The sequence below is a fragment of the Fringilla coelebs genome (assembly GCF_963513975.1).
Source record: "Fringilla coelebs genome assembly, chromosome: 17".
Lineage (NCBI taxonomy): Eukaryota > Metazoa > Chordata > Aves > Passeriformes > Fringillidae > Fringilla > Fringilla coelebs.
This window is the reverse complement of record NC_140043.1, coordinates 4771196-4783499: the sequence shown is the minus strand read 5'-3', so window position 1 is coordinate 4783499 and position 12304 is coordinate 4771196. Positions and strand designations below refer to the sequence as shown.

General features: G+C 50.1%; 1 protein-coding gene across 2 annotated transcripts; it reads left to right on the top strand.

The window, feature by feature from the left end:
* The first annotated feature begins 383 nt into the window (after positions 1 to 383).
* Positions 384 to 11709, top strand: MLEC (malectin). 2 transcript variants are annotated; one of them, XM_084216994.1, is made up of 5 exons: positions 384 to 587; positions 3888 to 4066; positions 5404 to 5580; positions 5737 to 5794; positions 6970 to 7303. In XM_084216994.1, exons 1-5 carry the CDS (start codon positions 398 to 400, stop codon positions 7197 to 7199), a joined length of 834 nt encoding a protein of 277 aa, XP_084073120.1. In that variant the 5' UTR covers positions 384 to 397; the 3' UTR covers positions 7200 to 7303. The 2 variants fall into 2 exon arrangements, with proteins under 2 accessions (XP_084073120.1, XP_084073121.1); XM_084216995.1 differs by lacking the exons at positions 5404 to 5580; positions 5737 to 5794 and having other exon boundaries at positions 6970 to 11709.
* Positions 11710 to 12304: the final 595 nt, after the last annotated feature.

The window sequence follows — 12304 nt, the reverse complement described above, 5'->3', positions numbered from 1 at the left end:
GGCCAGCTCGCTGGGCTGTCCCCGCTGCGGACACGGCGCTGGGGAGCTTTGTCCGTCCCCGCCGCGCTTCCTAGGGGAGCCGGTTCCATACCCACTCCGCTCACAGCGCGGGCGGTACCGGCCCCGGGCACGCCGGTCCGCAGGGACCCGGCTCCCGCGCCGCTCCCGCCGCTGTCCCCGCGCCGCTCAGCCCAACCCGCCCATCGCCGCCGGTCATTGGCCCGCCGCCTTATGAATATGCAGATGCAGGCCCGCGGCCGTCTAATGGCAGGCGGGCAGGTAATTAATATTCTCGCTTCGGCGCGCGGATTGGCCGGTGCTCGTCCCGCCCCGGCAGCGGGGTAAGCCGCCCCCTGTCGGCGGCAGGAAGGGGCGGGTGCGGCGCCGGGAGCGCGACATGGTGGGCGCTCGTACGCGCGGGGCGCCGCTGCTGCCGCCCGTGCTGCTGCTGCCGCTGCTGCTGCGGGGCGCGGCGGGCGGCATCGCCGACAGCGTCGTCTGGGCCGTCAACGCGGGCGGCGATGCCCATGTGGACGTGAACGGCATCCACTTCCGCAAGGACCCGCTCGAGGGCCGCGTGGGCCGAGGTGAGGGCGGGGGACACGCCGCGGCCGGGGGGTTTCGGCGGGACAGCCCGCGGGGTCCCGCTCGCCTTCGCTCCGCCGGGGCTGCGGGGTCCCGCTGTGCTGGCGGCGTCCGGGACCCGCGCGCCCCCGGCGCCGTCCTGCCCGCTGCAGTCCCGGCGGGTCTGTGGGTGTCCCTGCAGGACGGCGGGGGCTCCTCTCCCCCAGCCGCCCGGGGACGGTCGTGGTCAAGGCAGCGCCGGCACTTGTCACCAGCGGGACCATGGCCACCCCTGTTCTCCCGCCGGGCCCAGCTGGGGCTGCATCCCTCGTCCCCGTGGCGGTGCGGGCCCGGGGCCCCAGAGGCGGCGGGATGAGCCCTGCGGGATGGTGTTCTGCCCTCGGCCTGCGGGGTTGTGTAATGCCGGAGGGGAAGTGGCTCCGCGAGGGTTGGAGTGGGATTTCGGCTGGAAAGGCGGCGGGAGCAGTCAAGCTGCCAGCCCTGCCGCGTGCGCCCGCCGGTCTCTTTTTCTCTCCGTTTTCCACTGAGGAGCCCGTGTTCTACAGCAGGATTCGCCGGTTCACAGCCCAGTGCGCAGCGCACTCGGTGCAGTAGGAACAAGCTTTTCCAGCCCTCTGCAGCCGGATCTGGGTCGCGCACGATGTGGGCTGATGCTTGCAGCATTCTGGACCCGACAGCGAAGAGCACAGGCTGCTCGCTGGAGCCCTGGTGCTGGGCCCCGCAGAGGGAAGGTACAGCCGGCTGGTCTGCTCCATGCCCCAGTCCGTGGCTGGGTGTTCAAGGGCAGGGACACGAGCAGAAGTAGAGGCAGATGGGAAATCATCGGCTGCTCTAACTACCAAGTCAGTAAAATCTTCAGCCTACTATATAGGACAGGATGGAAAACTAATTGCACTTGGATTACCTTTTCCTACTTCCCCCAAGACCACCACAGTTTGAATTGTGCATGTTTCTGATAACTGATGTACCAAAACTTAGTCGATTTCCTAATATATTGAAAAGCTAGCTGTGCTTAGCTGCTCTGCTATCAGTTACAGGTGAGTAGTGGAATGTGAAGATGAGCTCTCTGTTCAGTTTTGAGTCTAACCTTTGCTGTTTCCGTGTAGGATGATGAGGATTTTCCTGTTCTATACAGCTGGAACTATTATTGCTTGTCCTGCATGAGTGCCATCCCAAATGGAGAGCCTTTTGGGCACACTGGATACAGTGGAGGTCACATTTAAATTCTAATATGGTTTTTCACACCCATGGAAGCTGCTGCTCCAGTCACACAGGGTGCCCTGATCACTATAGGTCAGCTTCCCTTCATAGACCTCTCACATGTGTGACTTGAATGTCCTTGTGCACTTGAACTATTTATTTCTGAGTTGAAGAGAAAAAAGGGTCTTTTTCGAGTACATTGTGACATGCACTTCCTTTGTGGAAAGCCCTTGGTGTTTCCTCTGAGCAGCAGGCTGTTACAGTAATCCTGCATCAGCCAGTGGTGCCAGGCACAGTGGAGACTTTACCCCTTTGAGCTCTCAGCTGCCTTTCCCTCAATGGCTTTTTATTGCACCATTGTTCGTTTACTCTGGGCTCCTCTCTGTGTTGATAGACATGTAAGGGCTCTAGCAGAAATGTATGGCTGACTGGGAGGAAATGACCTAGGGATAATAATTCTGAGCTGTACTGCCTCTGGGCAGTTGAAAACCTTTTTTTTTCAAGCCTCCATTCAGCTGCTGTGCCCTAAAGGACTGACTGTGCTGATGGCAATTACAGAATAGACAGGTGCCAAACATAGTTGAGTTAAAGCTTGGTGTGTACTGCCTGCTCCCCGTGAGCACCCAGCGTGCTGTAAAATCCATCTTGCTTCCACAGCTCTGCCAACAGAGCTCTGACATGCAGGTGACAGGTCTTCCTCTCCAGTTACCTTCTTGGCTATTAAAGGACTTTCTTCCTGTGCAGGCTTTCCTTTAATAGAGCTGCCTTCTGTGGAGTCCTTGGTTTGCTATCACTGTAATCTGTAGCTGGCCAGAAATATCTGTGTGGGAGGACAGGTTAAACTTTTCACCCTCTGTATTTCTGGTGGCTAGAGTCCTCAGTCTTTATGCCCAAGTTCGAGTGGTAAAGAGAAGTGGAAGATTGCGTGAGTAGCTCTGTGTGAAACAGGAGAAGAAGAACTGGCATTAATTTCCTCTCACTCGTTTGCATTGGCTCTGTCTTTGGCAACGTGTGCTGGGTTAGTAGCTCTTGCTTAGTCTTGGCCAATGCAGTGTCTGTTCCCATGGAAATGGGGCTGGGAGAGGTAAGTGTCAGCAGAGAACTTCCTCTGGATCCACTTCTTCTTGAAGTGCCAGTAGATGGATGGTGTCCACAGTATTCCCTCCTGCCTGTGCTTTGCTGGGGAACTGTTTGATGTGCAGCCCTGGAGGCATTGCATCAGTTTGCATTTATACAGGAACCCTGATAGAGTAGCAAACCAAGTGGGGTTTAAGTTGTTGGGGGCTGCTGTAGAGGTGGTGAAACACTGAAGAGAGGCAAATTTTGTGATTTCTCTTATTTTGTCAGTTGTTATCCTGTTTGGGTATGGTGTTTGGGCCCTTCTCAGGGGCTCTTTGCATGCCTGCAGACAGCACCCATTTCAGCTGGGTGGCTCTGAGAACATTAGCTGATGGAGCTGCTGGTGCTCTTGAAATGCTTGTGTATCTTTTTTGCTTCCTTCATCCCATCTTCGTGCTGACAGGTATTGTGGGCCTGTGGTGAGAAGAAATGGCTTTGTAAGATGCTTAATGCTTTTCACCCTTCTGCCATTCTCCAGTTCTTTGTTGAGGGGGATGAGTCTCTAAAACCCAGTGCTATCAACTGCTAACTTCAAATCTGTTGCGTCAATGAGTCGAGTCAGTCCTATGCCAGCTATTTTAGTTTTGTACTTGGAGTCTGAAATTTGAAAATATTGTAAAAGTATTCTAGGTGTTTTCAGTCTTTAAAGCAAGAGCCAGTGGCCATGTCTTTTGGCTTTGTGTAATGTTTTTTCTAAACAGGCTTTTCTTTCTGCAATGGTGGAAGGGAGCTTACTGTGTCTTGGACTGCAGCAGGTCTCCAGACCTGTTTGCTTACATTTCCTGGATCTTGGGGCTTTGGCTTCTTGTGCTTCTGCTCTGGTAGTGCTGCCACCTGGTCAGAGCAAGCAGGGGAGATGGCTCTGATGAGTTCTAAGTGCTAATGCCTCTTCTGGAGTTGAGCGCTTCAAAAATATATAAAGTGTTTCTTCCTCAGAATGTAACTGTAACCCTTCCTCTCCCTCCTTTGTGCTCAAAACCCAGCCTCTGACTATGGTATGAAGCTGCCAATCCTGCGCTCCAACGCAGAAGACCAGATTCTGTACCAGACGGAGCGCTACAATGAGGAAACCTTTGGCTACGAAGTTCCCATCAAAGAGGAGGGTGACTATGTGCTGGTGTTGAAGTTTGCAGAGGTCTATTTTGCACAGTCTCAACAGAAGGTAAGCAATAGCTCCTTGTGTGTCTCTGATGTGAGTTCCTGGCTAGGACTGTGTGTGCTCAGGTTACCTCTGCTGCTTTGCATGCTGGAGGAAAGGAGTAAGTTAACTGAGGTCCCAACCTCTGCCAGGGTCTGAACCTTTAGAGCTCTTTCCACATTTTAGCTATACAATTGGACTGGAAAATTTAATTTCAAAGTATTCAAACAAACATGTGCAACTGAACATAACTAGCGATAGAGTTTTACAAACTGTTTCGGCTGTACTGGCTTTGAGAAGTTTTTTTCCTTTCTCTTGAGCACTTGCTTCTCACTTGACAGCATAGTTATGCTGGAGGAAGTATTGCATAGATTGAAGCAGGGAGGTGGTCTGGGTTAAATAGCCTACTCAAAACAATTTTTACAAATGTAGTAAGACTTGATACTGGTTCAGTCTGATCGTGAAAGCAGAGTTAAATTCATCTGCTTTTTGCTTTTTAGAGAAGAATAATCCTTGTCCACTTTTGAAATCCCTCATGTACAGAAGTGGAAACAGAAGCAAGCAAAACTCAAAGCCCAGTGATAAATTGGGGTAGGACTGGTTTGGGGTTTATTCTGGCTTTCCTCTGATTCCATCAGCTTCTTTAGGGCTGATCTCCTTAAGCACTGTGCTGCCTTCCTGCCAGAGAAGTATTTCAGGGAGCAGAACTGGTGGGGCTAGCTTACAGAACGGATGCAAAAAGCAGCCTCAGATTAAACTGAAGGGCTGAGGTATCTTTGGTTTCTCTTCCTTCATGTGGTTCTGCTGGGATTCCCCAGGTGCTGCGTGAAGTTTGAGTCATTACAGCCCTGAGGAGGACTTTCACTCTGAGTTCACAGATGTGGTTAGCAGTTAAACATTTTACCTCCTTCAAACCCTGTGTTCTTCACCAGCTTGTTTCCTCTTCTCTGTTCTGCTGCAGGCTGTTAATTAGAAATGGCTTCTTTCCCTAGGGTGTGGTGTGTCACAGCCATCCCAGGGTGGTAGGAGCAGGTCTTCAGACAGGAGAAAAGTTGTGAAAGAGAAGCATGAATAAACTAGAATAAAAATACGCTGTTCTCAGGTCTGAACAGTAGATGTAGGGGCTGTTTTAATAGGAGGAGGCAGATTTCAGGGTATTTGGAAGCATTGTTAATGCTTTAGTGTCTTTACCTGGCTGGTTCTGGGCTTTGAATCCTTCCCAAAGGAGTGGGCCAGGACATGTTACAATGCTTTCTGGCTCTGGGTGCATAAAAAGCGGAGACCTTTCCTGTTCTGTTCCCATTTCAACTGTCACGTGCCTGAATCTGCTCTGACTCTCTGTCATTTCTTCCACCCTGAAGGTATTTGATGTTCGCTTGAATGGCCACGTGGTGGTGAAAGACTTGGACATTTTTGACAGAGTTGGACACAGCACAGCTCACGATGAGATCATTCCCATGAGTATCAGAAAGGGGAAACTGAGTGTCCAGGGAGAGGTTTCAACATTCACAGGAAAGCTCCACATTGAGTTTGTAAAGGTAATAAGCTTTTCAGGGCAGAGCCTTGATCTTCCCTTTCCCCTTCCTACCCAGTCATGTGGTGCAGCTGTGTTGGAGGAGGAGAGATGTTGGAGGTGGGGAGACCATTCCTTTTCTCAGAGCTGCAGCACTGACTGCTGCTTTTGCTTTTTCTAGGGCTACTATGACAATCCAAAAATCTGTGCCCTATACATACTGCAAGGAACAGTGGAAGGTAAGCACAGTTTCTGAGCCAGAAGGCTCTTCCCCCTTGGAGAGCAGCCTGTTGCTTCTCAGACTATGAGATCATAGCTTTTCTGACCCACATCTGCCAAAATTGTTTCTCTTTCACTGAGTTCCCACAGAGTGCAGTTGCAGAGTGAAGTAGGTGTGTACTGTCCTCATTCTCCTTTAAGTCAAAAAGCTTGTGTCATTTTGGAGTGAGAAAAATCAAATTGTTTTGGAATTTCCTGTATATGGGGTAGAGGAGAAGGGAACATGTCTGGTCAGTCTCAGCTTATAGCTACAGATAAATACCCTCTGGCCTTGGATGTCAGCAGCAACCCTGCAGACAGATAATTTGCAGCTATTTTAGCTAGTGCTTAAATATTTCTTACCTGGAGCTTTGTTTTGCCTTTTCAGCTTTAGGACAAGGCAGTATTTTTTTCCCAGATACCAATTCCTCTGGATAGCTCCGGGGAGAGCTGGAAAGGTCCTTGTTCTTTTATCACCCTCTTTATAAGTGAGCTGGAATTGGAGCCCCTCTAGCTCCTGTACTAGGAAGGTTTAGGTTCCCTCTCTGACCAAAACATCAATTTGCTTTACTTTGGGATGGTCAGAGATGGTCAAGTGCTGCTGAAGATTTGGTAAGAGCCTTGTGGCCAGGTGGCACCTGCAGCTCAGGCCCAAGGCTCAGAAGGCTGGATTTGAGTGGGGCTTGGCCATGCTGCTCTCAGAGCTCTAGCTTTGAGGGGTGCAGTGATGTGGAGTAGGACTGTTTATGGAAAAGGTTGTTCCTGTTCCTGTTCCTGTTTGCACCTGTATCTGCTGGTCCTGCAGGCAGCAGGTGCTTGTTCTTGACTAGATCTTTCTGAGCAGCTGCAGTATCTGAATGTGTGCTCTAAGTGTGCTTTTGTGAATTAACTTGTCCATGTGACATGTTGATGGTGTAGAAGGATGAAGTTTTTCTGCAGGCTGGATCCTTGGATGCTCTTATCTTGCAAAGAAAAGAAATAGTGATGTGGTAGAAGATACTCCTCTCTTCTGGAGTGTTCTGGTTGTGGTTCTGGTGGGGTCTCAGGTGCCCTCTGGCTGATGTTCACGTGTGATTGGGGAGAGGGGAAGGAAGTGTCTCGAGGGAACTCCCAATTCACATCCTGCCTGCTTGCAACCTTTTGTCTTGTTCAACAGATGTTCCAAAGCTGCAGCCACACCCAGGCCTGGAGAAAAAAGAAGAAGATGATGATGAAGATGACTATGATGATGGCTCCAGTGTCAAAAAACAGGCAAATAAGAACCGGGTTCAGTCAGGCCCACGCACACCAAACCCCTATGCCTCGGACAACAGCAGCCTCATGTTTCCTATACTGGTGGCCTTTGGTGTCTTCATTCCTACCCTCTTCTGCCTCTGCCGATTGTGAGAGCAAGCCCCACAGTGCATCAGCCCAGGGGCTGGGAGGGAAGGAGTTGGACCAAATATGGTTGCTTTCAATTTCTCCATATTGTTCATAATTTAAGGAAAAAAAAAAAAAAAGATGATTCATTTGGAATGAATAGCAGGTCCAGGTAAGAGGGAGCTTACCTTCCCCCTGCCAGCAAGCAGCAAGGCCCTCGCCTTCCCCTTCGCACCATGTGCAGCCTCTGATTCTCCCTGGGGCATCCAAGAGTGAACTGAGTCCTGGCTGGATGTGTATTGGGCCATGAAAGCTGAGGCTACCAGTCCTGGGCCATGTCCCACACTGAGAGAAAGCCATGTGCTGTAGGATCTCTGCCTTTACTGGGTGGAAAACGGTTCCTTAAGCAGGAAAGCAATTCTTAAAACAAGGCTGGGGTACACATTTTGTCCAGGAGTGTGGAAGTGTTGTGGTGCTGTTGAGTGTCAAGCGACTGCAGAGGACAGAGCCTGGCTCAGCATCTCCCTGAACACGTGCAACACAATGTATGGTACTCGCCTGCATAAAGATACCAAGGCTCCAGACCAGCCTCCGTGGAGACGGTTCCCTCCTAGGACTGCAAGCTGTGCCAGGAGCAGAGGGATTTATCTGGCCTGATTTGCTGCACCAGTTGGGAGAGACTTTCCTAGTCTGGCAATTGCAATGTTTGTTCCATCGCAGAGGGACTCTGCTGTAGCCTGCGAGAGGCTGACGTTGTTAGCGTCTGATCAGATGCACTTGTTTTCTGTATTGATTATGGCTTTTGTTTCCTTTAATATCCTTTTATTTTCAAAGGTTTTGTTTTAAGCCCAGTTCCTTGTTTTGCTTTTCCTAGCAAGTGACCTCTACTTTGGAAGAAGCTGAGAATCAGGTGAACTAGAGAGGAGGTTCAGGACTTGTTCCTTGAGCTTCCTAATGGTGAGCTCCCCTCTCTGTAACTCTAAACAGCCTGTGCTGTAGGACAGACAGCAGAGCAACGTGGTGGATGCTCCCTGTGGTCTCTCATTCCCTCTGTAGTGACCAGCCCTGCCTGTGGCAGTGAGAAGTGGAACTGGTCAGTGTTTGCAGTGAGTGAGTTTGGCCTTTTGCATATCCAGGCCCTGTAGTGAAGGGGCAGATGTCCAACTTTTCAGTCCTGCAGAGCAAGGTGGTTTGTTGCTATCCAGAGATCTGGAAGTGAGCAGTGCACTGGAGACAAGGTCACCTGCTTCCCCCAGGGATATTTCTGCAAGAAGCTTCTCTTTCCACATGCAGAGCCTGTGCCTGCTTGGCAGAGGCTGAACAGAGCAAAAGCCACTGCTGTGCCTTCTGGTCCAGAGCTGCAGGCCCTGAGGAACTGCCTTCCCACAGCCTTGGCCTCCAACATGTTGAGCATTTCTGGCTGACCAGGAGGCAGATGTTCTGTGCTGGAGCAGGATCCATCCCAGGCAGGGTTGGGTTTTTGTGGATCAGCTTTGTTGCTGCTGAGCTCTGGGCTCACAGAGTGCTTTACCTCATGCTCTCCCCGTTGTCCTCAGAAGTGTTTCCCTAGAGCAGTGGCACTGAGCAGTGACCTCTGCTGCTCTGCCTCTTTGGGCCTGTGTTTTCCTAGCAGTTGTTTCTGAGTTTGATCCCCTGCAGTGGCTCAGCCTTTCTTTGAGCTGAGCAGGGTCAGCAGAACTACCAAGTTTCTGGCCAGGGAACTGGATGAGCAGCCTGTTCTGTTCTGCTGGGCCCAGACAGCTGAAGCCTTCACTTCCTCTTATCCCTCAAGCTGTGAACCCTGGGACCTGTCAGCTCAGGGTCTCCAGAGTGGAAACTGGGGCAGGTGACAAAATGCTGCTCTCTGCATCAGTGCTGCTGAGCCTTGCCTTTCTGATCACATCACTGCTACAGGCCTGACCCTAATTCTGTATCTGTGAGCTGAAAAACAAGCAGGACCTTAATTATCTTCTCTCTAACTGCACAAGGGGTAGTTTGGGACAGAAGGAAGAGAGTCTCTGCCCCAGTTAAAGGAGAATCCAGGCTTTAGAGAGAGCAGATCTTGAAGAACAAACCTTAGGATGAAAGTTGGTAAGTTTGAAGTTGTCTGCTTCATCTTCTAGCTACTGTTAAAATCCTAATACTTACAAAACTTTTATAAATTATGAGCTCCGATTTGTTCAGTGACAGTGCCTGCAGAAATTCTCCAGAATTTTTGGGATTGCTCTAACTGGATTGAAGACACATTTAGAGCTTTATCAGTTTTGAGAATCATGAACTGTGCTGATTTGTTAAGCAAAGAACCTGGGGTTGAAAGCAAGCATCTCTCTTAGGAGCTGCTCTCCTCCAGGCCTTTTAGGGTGCATTTTATTTGAGTATCCTTGAAGCAAGAATCACTCTGCTTCTTGTGGCTCACCCAGTAATCTCAGCACTTTGCCTGCCATGGCAGAAAGGGTGTGTGTTTAGATGTGCAGAAGTTGGAGACAAGTCTTTTAGGATAGTTTATCCTGGCCTCTCCTAGCAGCCAGGGCACCCATTTGGTGCCCCAAGGCAGAGCTGTACAGGGTGTGATCTAGTTTGTTCTAGTTGCTCAGTTCAAATGAATTTGTCTTATTTGAATAAGAATAGGGAAGAGAAGCAGTTCATCCTTCATGGCTTCAATTTAGTTGTTTTGACTCTGGTTTTGTGCATCTTTCTCACTACAAAGCTGGTTTCTGGGGGGTTCCTGACCCTGTTAAGGTCCTTTAAGCAGTTCCCTTCCTGGCCCATCCCCTCCTGACAGGTTTGCTTTGGGAGGAGCCTTCAAACAAAGCATGTGGGAGCACCAAGGATGGTGGGGGCTGGCCAGTCAGCACCTTTCTGGAAATGGAGTACTCCAGCTCCCCTGGCCATCTCTGTCCAGTATCTGCAAGCCGGACTCAGGGGTGTAATGAGGTACCTGGTCCTGACCAGGGAAAGAAAATGTTTGGGCTGGCTGTAGCTTTCCAGAATTGGTGTTTGAGGGAATATCCAAGACATTGTTTAACTGAGACAGGTCAGAGACAAGCCTGTTTGTGCTGATTCCTCTGCCAGCAGCAGGCAGATGGAGTGCAGCAGTGTGGCAAGCTGGATCAGAACAGACCCTGCCTTGATTCATGTTTTGTAGAGAGGGGCAGATATGGCAATTTTAGTAAAGCTTCCACATAATAAAGGGAAAATCACTGTCTATGATGTTTCAGGCCTGGATCCAGCCTCAGCATAATGGTTTCAAAGCTTATTTTAATTGTCCCATCAGCCCCTCCTTTAAGCCAGGCTATTGAAGTCTTCTGTGTGTCTGACTAAACATCTCTGACCCTTTTGAGTGTCCCAGGTGGCAGTGAACAGAAAGCCAAATGAATTCCCTTCTCTTTTTGGTGCCTTTGTCTCAGGCTTTGAATAAAAGTCTATTTGATGGAGCTTCTTTTTTTTTAAGGAGCTTCTGAGTTTTTTCTTTTTCTTCAAGGGACAGGCATTCCCTGCCCTTGAGATCAGATGGGGACTGTCTTACCTGTCCCCAGATGCCAGCTCTGGAGGTCACAGCTGAAGTAGAGAACTGTGAGCAAATATCTTTATTTTCAGCCCTTAAAGTCAGTGGAAGAAAAGTCTAGCAGAGGATAGAAGAACTGGAAGAGCTCCTTCAGGTCTGGTCTGCCCCAGAAATCGCCTGAAGGCAGGATGGAGAACTTCCAGACAGTCTGGTGCCTGGGTGTCTGTGCAGTTCAGAGCTGAGTGAGTCACACTGGGTCCTGGTAGCTGTTTGGCACTTTCAGCTTCTGGGTGCAGAGTGGGGTTTGGGGGGTCCTGCACCCCTAATTTACTCACTGAGGGCTTGCCCCATGCTGCTTAGGTCTGAACAGAGCAAGGACCTGTGCCTAGTTCCTTGGCCTTTAGGTTGAAATGGGATTGCAGCAGCCAGGGAAGTGTCTTGCTACAGGAACTCTGGGCTGAACAAGCCTGTTGCTGATAGAAAACAGCAGGAGGGAGAGAGCCATGAGAGCAGCTTCAGCCCTTGATATGAGACAGACTCTGAGCAGCTGCGAAGTACCAAGTGCTTCAGGCTCTGTTTGGTGCTCAATGTGGGAGAGATCCGTCTGCTTCTTGCACGTATGATGGGGAGGGAAATATCCTTGCTGAGAATCCAAGGGAAATGGGAACTGGGCCAGCACTGAGCTGATTTACCTACTGGCACTTCTGCATCTCCACAATAAATGCCAAAGCCTAATACAATTCAAGGATGCTATTTTAACGTCGGCCTGGTTCCACCAGTCTGTCTCCACAGGCTGGTCCCAGAGAGGCTCACAGAAGTATTCTCAACGGCACAAACACGCCAGGCTGGAGCTGGGAAGGCTCAGAAACGTGATCCCACGGATGGGCCTCCTGTGCTGCACCCCTGCTTCGTGCTGCCCAGCAGGTCTGGGGCACATGCATTCACCTTGGATCCAAATGGATTTGACCCAGGAGTATTGTAGCATTGAAAGGTGCTGGGATGGGTGGGAGAGGTGAAAGCAGGTCCATGTCTTCCGGGACTCTGGCTTGCTCAGAGTTTATTGCTGTATATTAAATACTATTTTTGGAGATTGAGGGGAAGATGAGGGTGGGGAGGGATGTGACAATGCTGTCCCCAGTCTGATTGGTGGGATGCTACTACAGGTTATTGATAGGTTTTGATTTTTTTTTCCCCAAAAAGTGCTTTATTTAAAAAAAAAGTCAACAGAACAAGTGCTTTCCACCCTCCTAGAAGCTGTGCTGGCTGATTAGAAAATGTGAATAATCTTTTGCAAACATCAAAGGTTTCTGCTGAAGAGTTTGTGTGATGGAGATTTGAAGGCAAGGGGCAAAGTACAGCTTGAACCAGTTTAGCTGGGAAGAGTGTGAATCCAGGAAATGCAGGATCTCTGCCCTGCAGTTGTCCCCTGTCACACTTAATGGGGATGTTCTCTCCTGTGCTACCATGGCTGTTCTATCACACTGTGGCAGTTCCTGAGCTGGTGTTCTGGAGCAAAGCAGTGGCTGGAAACTGGCTGGCAAGTGGAGGCCTTGAATTTTTTGTGGTTTCCTCGGGGGCTTTGTGCATTCAGGGCTTTCCCACTTGAGAAGCAGCTGGGTTGGTAAAG